At 33.2% G+C, this 22,950-nt stretch overlaps 1 protein-coding gene across 1 annotated transcript in view; it reads right to left on the bottom strand.

Moving 5' to 3' along the window:
* Nucleotides 1-22,950, bottom strand: part of LOC115881361 (cAMP and cAMP-inhibited cGMP 3',5'-cyclic phosphodiesterase 10A-like) — a 44,209-nt gene that overhangs the window by 17,579 nt on the left and 3,680 nt on the right. Inside the window, exons 3-7 of the mRNA XM_030898811.1 lie at nucleotides 22,512-22,792; nucleotides 16,038-16,350; nucleotides 14,971-15,104; nucleotides 13,766-13,881; nucleotides 11,781-12,018 (exon numbers count right to left, since the gene is read on the bottom strand). Of these exons, the coding sequence (XP_030754671.1) occupies nucleotides 11,781-12,018; nucleotides 13,766-13,881; nucleotides 14,971-15,104; nucleotides 16,038-16,350; nucleotides 22,512-22,792 (1,082 nt within the window). The remainder of the gene's footprint in view (nucleotides 1-11,780; nucleotides 12,019-13,765; nucleotides 13,882-14,970; nucleotides 15,105-16,037; nucleotides 16,351-22,511; nucleotides 22,793-22,950) is intronic.

Raw genomic sequence — 22,950 nt, 5'->3', positions numbered from 1 at the left:
CTCTTCTATACTATATCTATCTATATAATAAAATTATATAAGTATTCTTGCCACTTAACTGCTGATATAGAAATTTAATTCTACGCTGTGTTTGTCATAATGTCGATCAACCTGCTCTCACTACCGGTTTCGGAGCCCTACTCCATCATCAGGTGAGTTTGGGCAGATCCACAAAATGACAACCACAGTGCAGAGATAGTTAATTCCGACTTGTCGGAAAGTGTCGGTTAGATATTAAGTCCCGAACGGGAGATAGCGGCCAGCGTGCAATGCAACTTTCGTACCACCGAGGCGCACTATCAATAGTAAAAGGATGGTAAAATGCTTTTTTTCAGGCGAGCCAAATTATAAAATAGAAAACAATTTTCTTGCAGTATAGGTATATAATAAAATTATATAAGTATTCTTGCCACTTAACTGCTGATATAGAAATTTATCTTATATATATATATATTTTTTAAAATAATCTTATTACCTGTCATATTGCTTACAAAGTTTACAATAATCGGCGTCGGTCCATCTCGTTCATCATTTTTTGATTTTAATCGAAAAGCATAGTCAATGTCTTTTAAAGACACTTGTATATTTAATTTTTTTGAAAAAATATCAGCCAGGATGGCTGGTATGTCTTCATCTTTAGTTCTTTTAATTCCACATATGCGTAGAGAGTTCGCCTTTGATTTTTGTTCCAAATTTTCGACACGATGCTGCAGTTCGGAAATTTCTTTTTTATTGCTATCAATTTTTGTTTCAATGTTCTTTAATGTCTCACAGACCTGGGTTATTTTAACATCAATTTGCTTGGTTTTATCACTTAATTCTTCTTTTAGTTAATTGATAAAAGTAGCACATACCTTATTAATTAGTTTTTCCAGATCGTCCTCAGTTTTTCGTGAGTTACTTGTACTTCTGGAGCTGGGAGCAGGAGCAGGAGGTGTTTCATTCCGTCCCATGTTGCTGAATTTCTCTAATATGGTATACAGAGTTTTGATTGGTCAATTTTTAATTAGCCAATAAATATTATAACTCGTTGGTTTTTAAATCTAAAAACTCATTAACGGAGTCTTTTAGGTTTTATTTTTTACTAGAAACCACTTGTCACAGTTTTCCTTTTACTGAAAGTAACTAAATTTTAGAAAATATGGGGAGCGTGCTAAAAGACATGTCTACTCGCTGAGATACATCGACGTGAATTTTTAATCATATCTCAATTTTTTCCAATGGAACAAAAGCTGGCTCAAATAGCATATTTGGCTCATTAGCATATTTGGAAAAAGCAGATACCACATATTTGGTATTTCGAGTCAAATTGTCGTTATAAATCGCATGTTGCAATTTAAAATAAACCATATTCGAAAATTTCAATAGTTGACATATGATATTCAGAGTATCACTATTCGGAGTGTCGTTTTCTATCGAATAAAGTAACAAAATACCGAAGGTGTCATTTAAAAATCAAAAGTTGTATTCATTTCCGGTAAAACAGGAAGTGACCGAAAACAATTGAATACGTCAATCAATCCTAATTTATGTCATATACTAACATACCGTATCTCGATTTTTTATCTAAAAAAAAGAGTTATAGGGGTGAGCCACTTTTGAGACACCCCGTATATATTAGTGATGGGTAACTCGAGCGAAAATTCGCTCGAGTACTCGATTATTGAAATAACCGACATCGCTCGATTATGAACGAGCGATGCAAGTGACGAGTACCAAGCGACGAACGCAAGCGATCCTAGAATGAAATTTGAAATCCGATTTTAATGTGACATACTCGATAAAAAGCCGAGCGAATTTTCTACATACATTGCAGGTAGCAAATTTATACGACGCCGTATAGACCGGGTCCGTCTCAAAAGTGGCCCACCCCTATTACTTTTTTATTTTTTTAGATAAAAAAATGAGATTTGTTAGGTTAGTATATGACATAAATTAGGATTGATTGACGTATTCAATTGTTTTCTGTTACTTCCTGTTTCACCGGAAATGACTACAATTTTTGATTTTTAAATGGCACCCTCGGTATTTTTTTTACTTTATTCGATAGAAAATGACATTCTAAATAGAATGACGTATCATATGTCAACTTTTGACATATTCGCTTAAAAACAAATTGTATTTTAAATTTCAATCTAGAGTGCCATGGCTGTGTTAAAAACACTAATGTTTAATCAAGGAGCCTTGGAAAAATATATTTGACCGTCTAATGTTTTTAGTGTCTTGCCCTGGCCGGTTAAAAGATGCCCAAATCGTATTTTTGATCATATCTCAATTTTTTCAAATGGAACGAGGGTGGCTCATTAGCATATTTCGAAAAAGAATTTTTTTACGAATAATTTGATACCACACACTTGGTACTTCGAGTCAAATTGTCGTTCTGAACCGCATCTTACAAATTCAAATTCAAATATATAATATGCGAAAATGTCAAAAGTTGACATGTGATATGTCATTCTATTCAGAGTGTCATTTTCTACCGAATAAAGTAAAAAAATACCGAAGGTGCGAGTTAAAAATCAAAAGTTGTAGTCATTTCCGGAGAAACCGGAAGCGACCGAAAACAATTGAATATGTCAATCAATCCTAATTTATGTCATATACTAACATACCAAATCTCGTTGTTTTATCTGAAAAAATAAAAAAGTTATAGGGGTGAGCCACTTTTGAGACGCACCCGGTATATTTATCCGTTGCGTATCTGAGGGACAAAATTTTACGACCTACATCGACAATGCTTCGAAATAAACTAAACCAAGCGATCAAGCGAATCGCTGGCCGCTTACTACTTGCTGTTCATTACCGAAAGAATATGTGTCCTGCGCACGCAGCTTACTGCTTGGCGCTTGGCGTTAACGAATACTTACAACATGCGACGGACAAAAACCAGTATTTTTAAATACGAGCGATATTTCGCTCGAGTGATCACTCGGTTATTGCAATCGCTTGATACTCGAGTACTCGATTATTGAAATTAATCGTTTTTTCCCATCACTAGTAGATATACCAAATAAAGTTTTAGCTACGTGATCTAACTTGCCGACCGGTACAGCGTTGCCCGACTTTTACTACTACTTTTTCTATTATTTACTTTTTATTTTATTTTAATCAAAATATTTTGGGAAACAAAAATCTGTTAATTATAAATAAATAAACTGTTATTATTTACATCAACAAAATAACCTCTTTAACAGCAGTTAAGGGACATTAAGCGCAAGTCTCGTTTTTCATTTCAGAATATTATAATAAGATTGAGATGAGTTTTTTGCAACGGCTGTTAATCTGCTCCGGCATCTTGCACACTTCGCACTACAAGCGGTTCTAAAAAGAACAATTATTTTCGACTGCAAGTTTAACGTACTACAACACAATTCACTTAAACCGAAAATTCGCAATACAAAACTAAAGTGCGAATAAAAACAAGAAATAATTAAATATGTCAAGTTGACATTTTTTACGGCAAAGCTACCATCTGAATCGTACGGAAGCGCTGAGGGGCCAGCTGAGTTCTTTTTATATATAATAATAATAATAATAATAATAATATGTCTTTATTTTAATAATCCTCGGCGAATTTCAGTAAATAACTGCTTAGTTAACCGAGTACCATTACAGTATAACCTAACAAATAATATCAATATCCACTACCTTATCTTAAATTAATATATCAAATGTATAAATATAATAACAAAAAAAAAATAATGAAAAATACAAAAAAATACAAAAAAATATAAAGTATTAACAAAACTATTAAGTGTAACACATAGAGCACACATAGAGAACAATTAATACTTATAAGTACATTATGCAATAACATAAGGCAACAGGCATGTATTGGTGTTGATGAAGAGAGAGCCAAGGAGAGGCATAGCTGGTTTCAAAAAGTATACTCAACTCCAATTATGGAATAATAAATCTCTGAACCCCGATCTAAATGAACCGAGGGACTTAGCTATTAAAGCACTTGACAGGGAATTATATAACGAGACCGCAGAATACGTAAATGATCGTCGATATAAAGAGGTCTTATATTGAGGTAGATATAACTGATTAATATTTCGAGTGTCTCTGCTCTGAACAGTTTGGCGCAGTTTTAATTTAGATTTTAAATATAATGGTGTCTGTAATTTAATTAGATTGTGTACAAAGGTAGCCAAATGCAGTCTACGGCGTTCATACATATTAAGCCACTTCGATTCTTTAAGCCAAGGTGAGATATGCTCCCCTCTATCCAGAGAACAAATAAAATGTACACATGAATTTTGAATCTTCTGTATTCTGGAAGAGGAGTGCACATCAAGACAAGGTCCATAGACAATGTCAGCATAGTTGGCATGGCTAAGAACCAAACTGTCACATAGGCTACGTTTCAATGCTTGACTCATAATTTTTTTATTCCTATACAATCCCCTCAATGCTGTATAACTTTTCTGCACAATCGAATTGACATGATTTCGGAATCTCAAATCACAATCTAGAACCAAACCCAAATTCTTGACAGTTTTTAATGGATGGATTATTTCGTTATTCAGTTTAACAGGTAATCCCTTTGCTAAGGGTACCTTACCAAAACAAATCATTTGAGTTTTGCCAAGATTCAACTGAAGACCATGATTCAATGAGTATTTACTTATTTTCTCAAGAGCAGAATTAATATTATTGTAAACAGCTGCTGCATTTTCAGCAGTGTAAGTTGCATATATTTGCGTGTCATCGGCAAATTGATGCAGTTGCAATCCACAACATTATTTTTCAAATCAGCGGTGTAAATAAGGAACAAGAGTGGTCCCAAAATGGAACCCTGAGGTACACCCCTAGAAAGCGGTAAAGCATCCGACTGAGCCTCATCGAGAACTACACACTGGCATCTATTAGACAAATAACTGCCAACCAATTCCACAACATTTTCCGAAAACCCGTAATAATGAAGCTTTGCCAGTAAAAGGTCATGCCCCAAGGTGTCAAATGCCTTAGTATAATCTAATAGAAGCAGACTTGCACCCTTACCTGTATCTAATTCTGTTAATATATCATCCAAAACTTTAGCTAAAACGGCAGAAGTACCATATTTACTCCTGAATCCTGACTGGCAATCAGGGATCAAATTATGTTTAGTTAAATGATTTAAAACTTGACTATATACCAACTTTTCCAATATCTTTGATAAAACTGGCAATTTACTTATAGGTCGAATGTCTTTTAAACTTGTAGGATTGGAGATTTTTGGCAAGGGCATGATCATTGCATTTCTCCAACTAATCGGAAAATAGCTATTATTTAAACAGCAATTGTAAATATGAGCAAGGTAGGGGGCAATATAAGGACAGCACAATTTAACCATTAATAGAGATATACCATCGCAGCCTGCTGCATTGGATTTAATGCTAGCAAGGGCATCAAGCAGATCTGCTTCATTAATGCTATTAAACTGAAATGTTTTCACGTGCGCTAATGTGTTATTATTGTAAAAGTTAACAGTAACAGGATCAGTCACACATTTCAGAGCCTCTATAGAGTCTACAAAATGGCGATTTATTGTGTTCACATCTTTAAGATTATCTGGAATTTTTTTAGTATTATTGCGCTTATGTACATTTAAGTTATTAAGTGCTTGCCATATTTCACGCTTACTGAGATTTTTTCGAGTATTTTCGAGATATTCATATTTACTTCTTCGCACTTCTTGTGTAAACTTATTTTTAGCTCTCTTATAAACTGCATAATCCTCCAGACTTAATGTTTTTTTTATACCGACTAAAGGCACGGTTACGATCTTTTTTCAAAAGACGAAGTTCCGTACTAAACCATGGTGCTCTTGGTTTTGTCAACCTTACTCGTCGAAAGGGAGCATGTTTTTCAAAGAGACCCATTATATAATTAGTGAAAATATCAATTTTACTATCAATATCATTAGTATGAAATATTCTTTGCCAACTCAATCTACGCAAGTCATTATTAAACTCAGTCTCATCAAAATTCCGAAAATCTCTATAAGAATGAAATTTAATTTTTCTTTACTTATGTTTATTCCTAGATTAAGGAATATCATGTGGTGATCTGTAATATCATGCATATTTACGTGAACAGGTGCGCCAGCGAACAAATTAATATTACTCATAGCTATTATATCAATAAGCGTACTACTTTTTCGACTATTCTAGTTGGTGATACTACTAGTTGTTTTAATTGAAAGGCATTGAGTATATCGTTAACCTGATTCTGGTGTATACCTTCAGACAACATATCTATATTTATCAATCGCCCATAAGCATCACTTCATCGCATTGAGGTAAAATGCTAAAGAGCGATGTTTCCAAATTATTAAGTGCATTAGAAACACTACCCTTAGGCGGCCGATAAATTATACCAACTATCATTTTAATTTTTGGTAGTTGTAGCAAAACCCAGTACTGTTCTAAGTCAGCGTCACTATTACAATACTCTTGAACGATACGATGTTCCAAGCAATCCCTAATAAAAACTCCAATACCACCTCCTCGCCGCCCAGAGCCACGATCCTGCCTAAGAAATTTGTGAGTGGAAATATCCACCAGTTTACTATCTACTTTATGATTAAGCCAAGTTTCCGTTATTCCCAAAAAATCTATTTCATGTTCCATTAACAGTTCCTCAATGTCATCTATACAAGGGTTCAGAGAACGAACATTTACGTGTCCAAATTTAATTTTTTTAAGTGAATCCATTATTAAATAAAAAGTACATAGCAAAAAACATAAATTGTTATATTAATTATTCATTAATTTATTAATGCACTCCAAATCCTTAATCTTAACTAAAGTTTCGCCCTCATCCCTTCTAGCAAATATCCTTCCATTCCTACACCAAACATACCTGTAACCAAAATTCTTCAACTCTCTGGCCTTTTTCAATAAGTCTCTTGTCGTTTTTGGCAAGTCTTCATTTATATAGATTCTTCTCGTCTCTCCGTCTATTCCACAATCCTTAGTATCAAGCACTCTGATGGATTTTCGAAGTTCCAGTAGCTTCTTAGAGAGTTCTGGCTTAGTAAATCTCACAAGCTGAGTTTCAGTGCGAAGCGGCAAAATAGTATATTCTTCATCTTGAACAGCAAATCGAAGTTTATGGAACACTTTTCGTAAGTTATCAGTAGGGCTGCCTGGTAACCCAACAACGACCACATTACAACTTTTTTCTGAAGTTCTTCATTATCTATTTTTTGTTGTAGCACATGAACCTGATCCTCGAGACCCTTAACTTTGCCTTTTAATACATTTTGCTCCTTCCTGAGTCGCTCGTTCTCCTGACCAACTGCCTTAATTGTTTTTTGTAAATCATCAAGTATATCGCTGGTAAACTGAATAGATTTCTCCAAGACAGAAAATTTTGCTGTCATAACATCTAATATATCTTTATTAGAGGGGTTCGCTTGATTTAATGATTCATGAATAGAATAACGCTGTTGTGAAGTGGAACTTGTCGTTTGGATTTCCTCATCCGATTCAGATTGTTCGTCTCCATCACCGTCTCCATCAGATGCTTCAACACATTTTGGGCATTTCCATACATTCTTATAAGTTTTTGAACTGAATATTAAGTACTCCTCATTAGATAACTTCGTACACGCCTCATGAAACCATCCACTACACCCACCATGGCATCTCATAGATGCTTGCGATTTTGTAATGTTTGCTGAACAAGCATTGCACTTAATAACATTTTTCTTCTTATATTTTCCAACCATAACTACAATCGCAACTGTCTGGCAACCGCGCAACGTTAGTCGAAACAGAAAAAAAAACTCGTCGATTGTACACTTTTTACCGAAAAGATATCGTACGCTTTTTTGCCACGGCGCCGAAATATTCAATTACGTTTTTATTTGAATTTTATTAGTTTCAAATCTCAAAATCTGGTTTTGTTTTCTTAGTTTTTATCAAAAAATCACTTGTGCTACGCGTGCATTTATTTACCAATATTTCTGTTATTCGGATCTATTCAATAAACTAGATTAATTTACGGATTTATATCAACACGTCCGATACATCTGAATGTTCAACTACTACAGATAATAACCGACTATAGTCAGATAACAACCGACTATAGTCAGATAACAAATGACTAGAGTCAGATCATAACTGACTATAGCCAGATAATAAACGACTATAGTCAGATAATAACTGACTATAGTCAGATAATATTTTTAGAGACACCCTGTATACTTTTCTAAAAACATGCCGCCGCCACTGGACATTTTATGAAGGAAATCGGCCTTGTTTTATTACTACTACCTTCTCCTTACCGACGCCGCGCTGTTAGAAACTCCCTTGCCTCTCTTTATAGGAGCATCTTAAGTGGACCACCCTGTACGTAGGTTCGTAGGTATATGATATAAATGAGCATTATTTGACATATTCAATTGTTTTTTTATTGCTTCCGGTTTAACGTACACCCTCGATCCATTTGAAAAAATTGACTTAAAAGGTCATAAATAAGATTTTGCAAACTTTAAAAGGGTCTGTAGTAGAGTTTATACAGATCAAAAGACAATCACAGCTATTTTTCCATGACTACTTGATCCAAAATTAACCAACCGTTTTCACGCATTTATGGGCGCTCTGGATTGAAAATTAAAAATTTTTAGAGGTTAAGTTTTAAAGATGGGCAAATTGGTTTACATATATACATACATACATAGATGAAGTTGCAGAAACTTTATGGTGCGTTTAGACTTGAGCACGCACGCACTGATCCTCCGCGAATGCTCAAGTGTAAACGGCTGTGCGCGCACGCTCACTCTGAATCTGTCTGTACGCGAGCAGCCGCGAACGTGAGCCGTCTGGTGTCGGTTTTTGGTCTGTGCTCAAAGGGATTTTATGTGTGCGCGAACGCTCAGTTTGCACCGGCAATTTGTTTTGTCTGCGTTCGTGCGTGCGTGTGTGATTTTTTTTCGTTTTCTTTATTGAAATTATGGAGTGGATCAATGAATCTTCGTTATTATTAATTGAAGAATATGAAAAGTTGCCTATATTATGGGATGTTAAACATTCTGTGTATTATTAAAAAATTCTGTGTATTATTAAAAATGGTTTGCCATTTTTTAATAATACACATTCTGTGTATTATTAAAAAATGGCAAGATCTTGTAAATAAAATTAATATTGAATATGTCGATATTAATGAAATTTATCCAAAAATATCCTTATGGGTTTTTCGCCACTGCATTGCAAGAAAAATCTACAAAATAAAATAGTTATTTTTTTGTAAACACTTCTGCGTTAAACCTAAACGGACGCTGCTTGTCAGAAGTTGTGTTTACAGTAATAAAAATTTATAAAAAAAATAAAAAAAAAATAAATAAAAAAATAAAAAAAAAATAATAATAATAAATTTATAAATTCTCCATGCCATCCGTTAGCAAAATTTTTACTAGACATATTAAATCCGATTGCAAATAACACCGATTCATACATTAAAAACATACCACACTTTATAGAAAAAATTTCAAAAATTAATATAACACCTAACAGTTTAATGGTTAGTTTTGACGTTGTTAGTCTTTTCACTAATGTGCCGGTAGATAAATCACTTAAAATAGTTAGGGATAGATTAGAACAAGATACACATTTATAAGATAGAACAAAATTAAACATAGATAGTATTTTGGAATTGTTGACACTTTGTGTAAAAACTACTTATTTCCAATTAAATAATGAATTTTTTCAACAAGATTTCGGTATGGCAATGAGATCACCTCTCTCTCTCCTTTGTTAAGTAATATTTTTATGGAAGATTTTGAAAATAATACAATAAATAGTTTTTCAAAAAAGCCTGTAATATGGCTGCGTTATGTTGATGATATTTTTGCAATATGGCAACATAACGTTTCTGAAATAGACATTTTTTTGGAATATATAAATTCTCGCGAACTTACCATAAAATTTATTTTAGAAGTAGAGAGAGGTAATCGTTTGCCATTTCTTGATGTTTTAGTGTCAAAATTTCAAAATAAACTAATTTTAGATGTTTACAGAAAACCCACAAACACAGATAGATACTTAAATTTCACATCTAATCACAGTATAAGTGTAAAAAAAGGTGTTATAAAAAGTTTATCATACAGAAAGTTTGGGCTTTTTGGTTTTACCTTATTAAGTAATTATCAGGTAGTAATTGTTAATTTTGAAGTTTAACTTAATATAATGTCATTTTAACAGAACGTCCACGATTTCTTGTAGACGTATCTGTTTTAAAAAGTAAAGTGTTCTCGAATAGTTCAATTTAAATATTTTAAATATTTTTTTTTTCTTGATTCTTTATATTTTTTTGCTTCCGACGACGGAAAGAGAAAACTTTCCGAAACGTTAAGCATTTTTCTCTTTGTTAGGCAAATTTTTATTACTGTAAACACAACTTCTGACAAGCAGCGTCCGTTTAGGTTTAACGCAGAAGTGTTTATAAAAAAATAACTATTTTATTTTGTAGATTTTTCTTGCAGTGCAGTGGCGAAAAACCCATAAGGATATTTTTGGATAGATGAATCCGCCACATAGGTATAGACATTTTTTATTAATGAAATTGCTATTCTAAAATTTGTATCGTTTGTTCGTAATTTTTGGTGTTATTAAATTTTGTAAATATTCAAAGTCGGGTCTGGTCATTCTTGTAAAGTTTTTGAACTGATCATGGCCCTCCTCAGACACGAAGTTGTTGCAGTAAATTATATCGATTTCTGAAAATTTGAGTTTGCCACCAGCCACGATGTTTTCGTTTTTTCTCCTTTTTAATTATTAAGCTGTGCATAACAATGACTGCAGCCTCGACTATTTCTTGGTCGTCCATTATTTTCGCCAACACAACTCTGCTGTGCGCGCACAAATGGATCACTTCATTCGTCCAAAAATAAGTTTTTAATTTGAACGGAGCCGAGAGCGCGAATGAATGCCGTGCGCGCACGCTCAGCTCGTGCGTGCTCAAGTCTAAACGCACCATTACAAAGAGAAAAGATAAGAAACCTAATCTATATTTAAAAGCTTTTATTTAACTTGCATTGTATGTATGTATGTATGTATGTAACCCAATTTGCCCATTTTTAAAACCTATCCTCCAAAAATTTTTAATTTTCAATCCAGAGCGCCATAAATGCGTGAAAACGGTTAATTTTGGATCAAGTAGTCATGGAAAGATAGCTGTGATTGTCTTTTGGTTTTTATAACCTCAACAGAGCCTTTTAAAGTGTGCAAAATCGTATTTATCAGTAAATGTTTTCAAATGGATCGAGGATGTACGTTAAACCGGTTAAGCCGGAAGCGATAGAAAACAATTGAATATGTCAAATAATGCACATTTATATCATATACCTACGAACTTACGTACAGGGTGGTCAACTTAAGATGCTCCTATAAAGAGAGGCAAGGGAGTTTCTAACAGCGCGGCGTCGGTAAAGGGAAGGTAGTAGTAATAAAACATGGCTGATTTCATTTATAAATGTCCAGTGGCGGCGGCATGTTTTTATAAAAGTATACGGGGTGTCTCTAAAAATATTATCTGACTATAGTCATTTGTTATCTGACTATAATAGGTTGTTATCTGACTATAGTCGGTTATTATCTGACTATAGTCATATATAAAAAAACTCAGCTGGTCACTCAGCGCTTCCGCAGAATCGCAAGTGGGAAATTTAAATTCTAGTTAGTCAGCCCGGTGTCGAATATGTCCATGGTTGGCAACACTTAATTTAATAATCGCGCCCTTGATGACGTAGGTAACTAAAAGTTTATTTGGTATCGATTATAGATTACCTCTACTTCTGTAAACAACGCAGGATTTCTGAGCAATATATTATACATGCAATGTGACACGTTGAAGGCATGCTCCCAATTGTGGTAGGGATTTGGTCTATAACATTTTCGGACTGTTAAAATAAAATCGACAAGTAAACCTATGTTCATATCTGTAAACCCAACAACCGTTTTCAGCATGTGGTACACCATTTGCGGCATAATGGGTTCTTCTTCCACGGAGATATACCATCTAAAACTACAAGAAAGAGAAATACAACTTATTATTTTACATACTATAAATTTGTGTTCAACTGTTATCTCTGTTAAATTTGGCAAAATTGTAAAACGTAAACAAAAACAGTGACGACTGTTGAAATATACAGGGTGCTACAAATTCGAGGTACGAGCATTTGTATCTCGGTAACCGTAATAGATACGAACATGGTTAAATTGGGGCAAAGTTGCGCTTTAGGATGTTCACCAAGATGCCATCAAAAAAGTTTTAAAAATTTCAAGGATTGCTGAGTTTTTTTGGAAAAAACGGATTTTTTTGAAAATCAATTTTATTTTTTCTTGTCGTTACTTTTTAGAAAATCAAAAAAAATAATTGTACAGTTTCATAGTCATTTTATTAGGGCTATCTGATGGTATTCTTAGATTTTCAAATTAGCATATAATTTGTGAGATACAGAGGCCAACTTAATTTTTTTAAATAAGGACCTGCATTTTTTATTTTAGGTTTTTTAGGTCTCCTGAATACAATGATATGCCACACTTAGTATTTTTTTTTGTTTTGGACATTTGAACATAATTTATTTAAACTAATTTCAAGTCCGGCTCTGTTTTTTTTTAATATTTAATCTATTCATCGTTACAATATTGATAAGCATTCAAACTTAACAATGACGTTGGGTAAAACATTAAATCCGGAAAATCAAATGCAATAAAATAATAAAAAAATAAATAACATGAATATAATATAACACAAACAATCAAATCGTTTCCCCGGAAGATGGATTAGAAATGGTAGAGCAGTGTAATGAAGCATGTGTAAAATCAATACATTTCAATATTTACAATAAAGAGTACAAAATGCATTCGGTAGATTCGGAAGTATAAGAAGAAGACATGTTCAAAGAGCTATAAATGAGATTTAAGGAAAAATAAATTTGTGCATTATGAAGGGTGGTAGCCCGTTTGAATGTGTAGAGCATTAGAAACTAGTTTGTAGAAGTTGATTTATTTATAATAACTCCGATTAATATTATGCATATTATTAGATCATACACTGAGATTTCAGATTCACAATAAAAAAAAGTTAAAAATAATATATTTAAATTGCTGACCTGGATATTATTTATTTGAATCTTTCACTTGGCTTGATTTTCCTTATTCAATGTTAATTAGCGCTGATCAATATTATTGCAATGAATATAATCAGATTAAATAAATTAAAAAACCAGAGTCGGACTTGAAATTATTTTAAATAATAATTAAATAGTTTCGTTATTGTTAGGGTACCCAAAACAAAAAAAAAGTATCAAGTGTAGCATATCATTGTACCCAGGAAACTGAGTTCTTTCCATGTGCAGATCCGTCATTAAAAGAATTAAGTTGGCCACTGTATCTCACAAATTATCAGCTAATTTGAAAATCTAAAAATATTATCAGATAGCCCTAATAAAGTGGCCATGCGAATCTGCAATTCGTTTTTTGATTTTCTAAAAAGTAACGACAGGAAAAAATAAAATAGATTTTCAAAAAAAATCCGTTTTTTGAAATTTTTAATACTCTTTTGATGGCACTTTTGGTGAACATTCCAAGGAGCAATTTTGCCCCAATTTAACCATCTTCGTATCTATTACGGTTTCCGAGATACCAATGCTCGTACCTCGAATTTGTAGCACTCTGTATATTGGAATCCCTCTAGGTTTGCTAATTTCACTGAGTCTCAAACATATTTGTTCATAATACAGATGTATACGAATACGAATTTCACTTACTCATCAAAGCCACTCGGTATATTCACCTCTGTGTTCTCCAAAAAGTTCATGATATCGTGTGAACACGGTTTTATCTGAAGGCTTAAAAGCTGCATATTTGACTCATTTAGAAGACCCTACAATTAAAAAAAATATGCGTAATACAAGTTTTTTGAAGTGAAACTTCTTTACGCGCTCTGCGAGTAGAAATTCAAGGCCGTGACATGTCACGACACGCGTCACGTAAAGTGGTAACGACCAAAAAAGTAGTAAGACAATGAGGAAGTTGAGATAGGTCTTTGGAGCGTCGTAATTCGGGTCCTATATGAGTTAGGGGGCTGAAATTCGGAATGAAGATCGAAGAGTCCCATCTTTTTATTTATTTTGACGTTTCGTGCTTTGAATAAGAAGACTAAGGAAGGAGCATATCAAAAATCTTAGGTCCACCGCGATGGGACTCAAATATGGCCGACTTAAATTCCTGTTTATCAGTGCCGTTCTAATTTTATTTAAAAAATGTAAAAAAATATATAATTAGTTAATTTAAGTGAATTTCATAAATGATCACGTATCAAAATTTCATACAAAAATTCATAAATGATCACGATCATCAAAAGCAACGAATTAAAAAGTCGGTTTCCATTAGAAAAAATTGATTTATGATAATTTTTTAATCGCTCCATTATTATATGACATTCGAACAATTTAATTTTTAAATTAGATAGCCGCATGTTTTCTCTTTATGGCACAGTGGCTGTGGTAATTACTCAATTTGACGTTTAGGGTATACACATATTTTTGACAGGCACTTTTTTTCGTTCAAAAATTTTAAATATTTTTTTTCTCAAAAACGGTCAATGTTAGATATAGAGTGTTTAATATCAAAATTCATAAAATTTTACAGGGAATTTAAGTATGTAATAAAAAATGGGACACCCATTTAAAATAAGAAAGTTGCTGTCAACTTCCGGTATTTCCGGAAGTGCCGCCATATTGAAAATATTTTTAATCGATATATCTCCTTGTGAAACTATGATGTGCAAAAAATCTCCGAGTTAGATGTTGTAGTTCTCTAGAAACTTCTAATGTACGCTCAGCCTGGGACACCCTGTATAGATCATAATAAATATTATTTTTAGCCATTGAATAGTTAATGAATTTTTGTTCAAAAAATTCGTAATGATATGCGGATTCGAACGAATTATGGGTAATCAGTAAATACCTACCGTTTTATGCATTTTATTGTTCAGTTTGGCGTAGTGTAAAGCTAGAGCACAATATACAGAGAAAGTCTTGAATAAGTTTTCGTCAGACGATGTAAATACGACGCCATTTATTTTGTTTACCACTTGTACCACACCTGTAATATTATAGGAAAATATAATTTAATTCACAATTTTCAATATTTATAAGAAAACTGCTCGGGTAACTGTTAATATTTTCTTCTTTTCTACAATAATTTCATTCCTACTAAAGACGGGTTGTTACAGCCCTACTAAAGAACAGTTCTTAACCGTTTTGATACTTCTAAAATTTAACAGATATGAAAATAACAGTGCTTTTACATGGATCACTCGCTACTACTATGATTAGCTATTATTATAAATAGCTTTTTGATTTTCTAAAAAGTAACAACAAGAAAAAATAAAATTGATTTTCAAAAAATCCAGTTTTTTTGCAAAAAACTCAGCAATCCTTGAAATTTTAAAACTTTTATGATGGCATCTGGGTGAACATCCCAAAACGCAACTTTGCCCCAATTTAACCATGTTCGTATCTACGGTTACGGAGATACCAATGCTCGTTCCTCGAATTTCAGTAAAAAACAGAAACATTTCTTTAAACTGTTATTTTTCAATGCCAGTCAAAATTTAAATATAACAGTTTTGACCACCTCTGTTTCTTAAGCTTGATTTTCATGTATCCGTTATACGTTACGATGGTCCGACGATGCTCTGATTGGTCATATATAGCGTTTTCGCGCCACTTTTCATCCCTAAATATTTTACTTCAGCCCGTCAACGGACCCATTCATACGATAACGGACGTTTTGACACTTTTTTGACAAATTTAATCTAACCTTAATAAAAATATAAGTAAAATAGCAAAATCTAGAAACGAAAATATAAAATGTCACCAACGTATATCCGATAAACGGAAGCATGAAAATGCAATAAATTTTGCGTTATTTTTTAACCAATCAAAGTCTTTAAATTCTACCAATAAAATTAATATCGTCCGTTGTCCGACGTATCGTCGGACAACGGATGCATGAAAATCAAGCTTTACTCGCCTAAAATATTATCAACGCTGACTATCGGCATACATAATATCGACCTCGTAATTAACCCGGTCTTGGGTTCAACCTCGGTAAAGAACCTAGGGTCGTTGTAGGCGTCTCTCAGGTTCACAGTGACGCCCGTTCTGGCCACCAGGCCCGGTATGCTGCGATCCTTCGAGAGACGCACCTTGATGTTCTTCCTGTGCATGGTGGTGCTGCTGCCATCTATGCCTTCGTCGAACACTTCGGCCGTCATGTCGCTGGTCTCGGGGTCGATGATGAAGAAGGAGCCGCGTTCGGCTCCTAATGTAGCCTTGGCGAATTTCTAAAAGAAAAATCAAGACTATATATTGCCATAGAGTACAGCATTATAGGCTTGGTGCATTTTCCACCGGTGCATACAAATATTGTAATCGTAAAACATTTTCCGATGCACGTCATCAATCATATCGACATTGCAGGGCCGGGCGACCCGGGTGGTCGCCCGGGGCAACGTATGCGAGGGGCGCCACGGCAACAACTAGAATATTTAAAAACAGTAACCTAAACAAATAGTAATGAATAACCAGATCAATAATTAATCGGTACTATCAATTTCCACATTAAAATATTAGCAAATACCATACCACATATGGAAAAATATCTGACTAATTATTATAAACACTACTAAAAATATCCTAGGCCTATCCTATTATAGTTTACTGAAATTATGCCCAAAAAATCCTTAGCACCAAAGTTTCGGGATAGTTTTGATTTCTCCTATCCTATATATTTTTTTGGTGCTCTATTTGAAACTGGAATTTGCGAATTCATTTTCGTGGAAGAATCTTAAACAAAATAGAATAAAAAATTATAAATCTGATTTGTTCGTGGTATTTTACTTATAACTCAAAAGCTATCAACTTTTTGTAAATAATTATTTTTATAAATTTTCTCTAAACAAACTGTTTTGGGTCAAGAGCTAGCAAAATTGACAATTTTAGACTGACCGCTCAAAATCGCACCTTTTCTACTACCGATACCCTTTATTTGTTATTAAAGGCTCTGATATGCCCTAAAATTATACGAGCCAAATAGTTATTCGCAAGAAGCTCGATATCCTTATTATCAAAAAAAAGTAAGTTTGCCTCATTAATTAAATTAATTTATTAACGGTAGTAGGAAAATATATCGATCTTTTTTTTTGTGGTTTTGATTGTTCCGGATTGAATATGTAGTAATACACAGAAAATGGTAGCAGAATCGTAGAATTTTCTCATAAGAACAAGACAAAGACCTCATTTTGAAGCCGACAAAACTGTATCTGATCATAGTGATCATATATACTGATTCTGCATGAAATATGAAATATGAATGGATTGTGAAAAAGAAAAAAAAAATTCTTAAATTCTTATAGAAAAGTAATGCAACTGCTTGCAATTAAATACTAATGTTTCCAAAGATCACTTATACCAGAACGAGAGTGCCGAAGTTGGAATTCTATTCTTATAACTCTATATACCGGGTGAGTTTCAAAAGTGGGACCCCTAAACTTGTTTATTTTTTCGGATGAAAAAATGAGATTTGGTATATTAGTATACGACATAAATTAGAATTAACTGACGTAGTCAATTGTTTTTGGTCACTTTCTGTTTCACCGCAAATTACTACAACTTTTGGTTTTTAAATGGCACCCGCGATAGAAATTGACACTCTGAACAGAATTACTTATCATATGTGAACTTTTGACATTTTCGCATATGGTTTATTTGAAATTGTAACATGCGGTTCATAACAACAATTTGACACGAAATACCTAGTGTGTGGTACCATATTATTCATAAAAAAATGCCTTTTCCAAATATGCTAATGAACTAAACCTAACCTAACCGACACCTGTAACCTTTGTTCCGTTTAAAAAAATTGATATATGATTAAAAATACGATTTGGGCATCTTTTAACCGGCCAGGATAAAACACGAAAAACATTAGACGATCAAATATATATTTCAAGGCTCCTTGTTTAAAAATTCGTGTTTTTAACACAACCATGGCACTGTAGATTGAAATTTAAAATACGATTTTTTAAGCGAAAATGTCAAAAGTTGACATATCATCATTGTACCCAGAGTGTCATTTTCTATCGAATAAAGTAGAAAGATATCGAGGGTGTCATTTAAAAATCAAAAGTTTTAGACATTTCCGGTAAAACAGAAAGTTACCAAAAACAATTGAATACGTCAATCAATCCTAATTTATGTCATATACTAACATACCAAATTTCGTTTTTATCTAAAAAAATAAAAATGTTATAGGGGTGGGTCACTTTCAAGACTTTCGAGACCCACTTCTGGTATAGCAAAACAACAACCGCAGACTAAGATTGAACGAAGAGAAGAATTTTGAAGTATAGTAGTAAGTAATAAGTAGTAATAAGTGAAAATTTATTGTTCAAGTAGCATAAATATGCTTAGTTGTAGTTAAAGTATAGTATTGAAGGAAAGAGAAAGTTATAATAACTACGAGGGGGGGGGGGCGCCAGATAGTGTACTTGCCCGGTCTCAATATTTCCCTTCCGCCGGCCCTGCGACATTGACACTAAAGGCTATAAACCTGACTAAATGAAATTTTGGCAAAAACGTTTAAATTTGCTGTATAATTTAAGATACCGAGCAGCTCTTCATTTTACTTTATAGAGAAAATGATTGTAACAGATATTTTATTTAAATTAAAGATGCAAAAATTAGTTTAAACCGAATTTTATTATCGCTATGTTGGTCACATTGCGCCGTGTTCAGCAATGTTGCCCTTTATTATCTGACAATCAGTTATCCTAGTGCCAGTCATTATTTTGTATAATATCGTGTTGTTGTTGAATCTTTGTGAGTAATTCTCCTTCTTGCTTATTTTCATAGTCTTTTTTTTTAATTGCACTTTTAAGCACACAACAGTTCTTTGAAGAACTAAACTTTCGAGTTTTTGTATAGCATTTCTTGAAATCTGTGTGTTGAAAATATGCCGAAGCATTTAAACAGTCGAAGCAATAAGCTTGTAGCGTCCCTGTTTTTTTAAGCTATTTTGAACGAGAACGTGACAATAAAGGTCCTTTATTACCCTTGACTGCAGTCAGAAAAGTAAGTTTGATTGATAAGCACATTATGCCACTTTCAAAGTTAGTTTTTATTAAATTCTGTGATTATTAATTTGTGCATTAATAGCACCCTCTTACTTGTTAATAAATAACCCATAATAACGCTTATAATAATCTTCATAATGGACTAGTTTATGCCAATATGTAATAAGTAAAATAAGCTATAAAACAAATAATAAATCAATTAATCACTAAAATATTAGTTATTAAATTAAAAATAAAACGTAAAAAATGATATAATAAATATGTTGTTTGTCAATTTTAAATAATTAAGATTCATCTCATAAATCCATCACAATCTGGCAGCGCTGTCGCCATCGCTAGTCACTCAAAGTTGATCACGTGCATCGGAAATTGGTTTAAATAGCGAGTATGCGAAAAAAGTCAATTTTGTTGGTGAGGGGGACAACTTTTGACCCAAAAATGATTGCAAAATCTTCAACCCTTTAAGCGGGTGTGTCATCCCCCAACTTTTTTCAAATGGGAAGGGGGGTCAAGTTGCGCAGCAATGAAAAGAGCTTTCTATTCTCTATATTTTCCCGCTTCGTTTTGGAAAATCGGTCGAGTCATTGAGACAACGCACAAGTTACAGAACAGCTATCTAACAACTACCGCACCTGATCGTTCAACCTTGTGGCAAGTGAAAAAATGCGTAAACATTTAGAAATAATAATAAAAAACAGCAAATTGGTCGAAGGAATTTATCCTTATCATTTACTCTGATAAATGTTTAAATAAAATTTTCAAATTTCAATCCTTCATATTTTCTCAATGACTCGACTGATTTTCAAAAACGAAGCGGGGAAATATAGAGAATAGAAAGCTCTTTTCATTGCGGTGCTACTTGACCCCCCTTCCCATTTGAAAAAATTGGGGGATGACACCCCCGCTTAGAGGGTTGAAGATTTTGCAATAATTTTTGGGGCAAAAGTTGTCCCCCTCACAAATAAAATTGACGTGTTTTTGAATTTTCTGAAAAAAAAAACTCTGGCTGTCATGCCTTGCGGAACGTTTTCGATGGGCCACCCTGTATAATTATTCTAAAAGTGTTAGGAAGTATAGTTTGTGAAAATTCTAAAAAAAAAATAAAAAAGTTAATATTTTGATATCATCAAAAGGTCTAACTTGTATTATAATGTATTATTGAAGCTAATAAAACTTTTTAGATGAGTTCAAAAACGGTAGCGAGCATAGTTTTACGCACCGGTTAAGCGAGCGATTTCTTTGAAGCCACAGACACCGTGTTGAACTGGATGAATAGCCTAGATTTTAAAATTTAAGTGTACTTTTTGTAATATGTTTGGTGTATAACTTTTTAGATATCTAGTTTTATTTTTACAATTTGTGACAATCTGTTTACATGTTATATTGTGTTTGAATATTATACATTTGATGTTGTAATTAAATCCATGTACGCCATACGCTAAATAAATACGCACCGATTTTGCTGGAGGGGACATAACTTGGACTATTTCGTCTATAACGAAAATTTTTGAAGGTTGCATTGATATTCATAAAAAAACTTTAGCACTAGTTGATTTAAAAAAGAGTATACCATTAATATTGCAAAATATATTTTATCCTCTCATAGTATGTCTATTTAATTATTTGATTATGTAATAGGCACTTGCTGTAAAGCTATAAAATGTTGATTCGGGAGAGTTGAATATTCGAGAAAGTTGAGTTATTGAATGTTATTGCACCCAATAACCACGTAATTACGCCCTCCTTTAACGCGTTAACATTTTTCGGCAATTTGATTAACATTTGAAATTGTCAGAACACAACGCGACGCCCAGTTCGAGTTCTTTTTCACTTAATTTTTACTACCCGAAACAGCGTTATATCCCACAAACCTCGTACCTAAGTATCTTATAGTTTCAATAACTGCACTAGCAGAAAACGAAAATACTTAAATATTATGACAAAACCACGATTTCAATATCACTTTAATGCGATCAACATGAACTGAAACCGGGACGGCGTGAAATACATAGCGAAAATTTCTGATTTCTGCCGTATAGAGCGCTGCCATCGAAATTTTTTGAAATAAACTGAAACGCACCAAGCCTATAAAGGCGGGTTCTCACTTGTCAGTTTCGCTGACGCAGTCTGACTGATTCAGTGATACTGAACAAATAATGAACGTCAGAACACATTTTCATGTTAAATGATCAGTAAATTCGTACTTTCAGTTAAAGTGAAAACCAGTTCTACTTTTTTCATTTTTGACTGATCATTATCGAATAATGAATAGAAACTGAAGCGTGAGAACTACATTTTCGTGATTTGTTCAGTTTACAAGTTAAAGTTTGGTTTGGTAATTTGTAATTAATTATTTTAATATATATCTCCAAAAAATCCTTTATGGGTATTTCGCCACTGCACTGCAAGAAAATCTACAAAATAAAATAGTTATTTTTTGTAAACACTTCTGCGTTAAACCTAAACGGACACTGCTTGTCAGAAGTTATGTTTACAGTTATACAAATTGGCTTAACAAAGAAAAAAATGCTTAAGGTTTCGGAAAGTCTATCGTCGGAAGCAAAAAAATTGAAAGAATAAAGAAAAAAAAACTATTTAAAATATTTAAATTCAAACTATTATGAGAACACGCTTTTTTTAAAGCAGATACGTCTACAAGAAACCGTTGACGTTCTGTTAAAATAGAACGTCAACGGTTTCTTGTAGACGTATCTGCTTTAAAAAAACGTTTTTTTCTTTTCTGATTCACCAGAATATTCTGTAATTCATTTGCTAATTGTAAACAAACTTCGCGAACACCTATTTTCAATTTTGTTTTAACCATTTTCATGTCTGCGAAATCACCACGTTAAAATGTTTGGACCAACTGAATACTGAATGTAGCAAAACATGAAACGTGTGAATACAATCGTTGATTTTTATTTTTCATTGATAATGAATCAGTCAGACTGCGTCAGCGAAACTGACAAGTGAGAACCCGCCTTAAGCGATACCAAAATCCAATGAGTCGAGAGACGTGGAGGAGTTTTTCGCTGATTCTTGGTAGGTCCGACTTACTTGTTTGACTGTCGGGAAATATTTTTATTCTATTATTTTATTTTTATTATTTGTAGATATTGTTTTTTAATAATTTCTACGTGTATATTTTGTGCTATCTTGTTTTTTATTGTTTTTTTTAATTTTTTTGACAAAGTTTTGTATATTTGTATTTGTTTTATGTTTATTTATTATTTGCCACAGCTTTGTAAACAAGAGAAATCTTATAACAATAAAGCAATTATTGATACGACTTAAAAATATGGCAGAAAAAACAATTAATTGTCACTGTCATGGACCCTGACAAATTTTATATAGAGTTCAGAAAATCTTACCACAATCTCCGTAATTAATTTTTCCAGAGGCACATTATCCGCAAAGTAACACTTAATCAAATCTAGCAAGTAGTCGTTCAACTCTTGCTGTTTCTGTAAGGCCAGCCTCAGTCTGTTCTGGTGTATGGCTGCTCCCATCCATCCCGATACCACTATGGATATCTTCAAGTCTTCCTTGTTGAAAGGCGGCTCTGGTACAGATCGGTACATTTCCACTATAGCGTAGCAATCGCCATCTGTCGTTACGATGGGTACGCATAGAACAGATTTGATCATGTCATCTGAAAATGTCCGAAAATTTTAATAGGCTCTATGATTGGTAGGTGGTAATGTTTATTAATTTTTCTTCATATAAACAATCAAATTGTGGTTAGAAAATAAAAAGTTTATTGTTTTAAAATCTAATTATTAAGCTTCATTCAGAACCTCGAAATTAGTG

The sequence above is a fragment of the Sitophilus oryzae genome, unplaced genomic scaffold, assembly GCF_002938485.1.
Source record: "Sitophilus oryzae breed Bouriz unplaced genomic scaffold, Soryzae_2.0 scaffold_1717_pilon_pilon, whole genome shotgun sequence".
In the NCBI taxonomy this organism is placed as follows: Eukaryota; Metazoa; Arthropoda; class Insecta; order Coleoptera; family Curculionidae; genus Sitophilus; species Sitophilus oryzae.
Note: the sequence above shows the minus strand (reverse complement) of the source record. Positions and strands in the feature narration are given on the sequence as shown.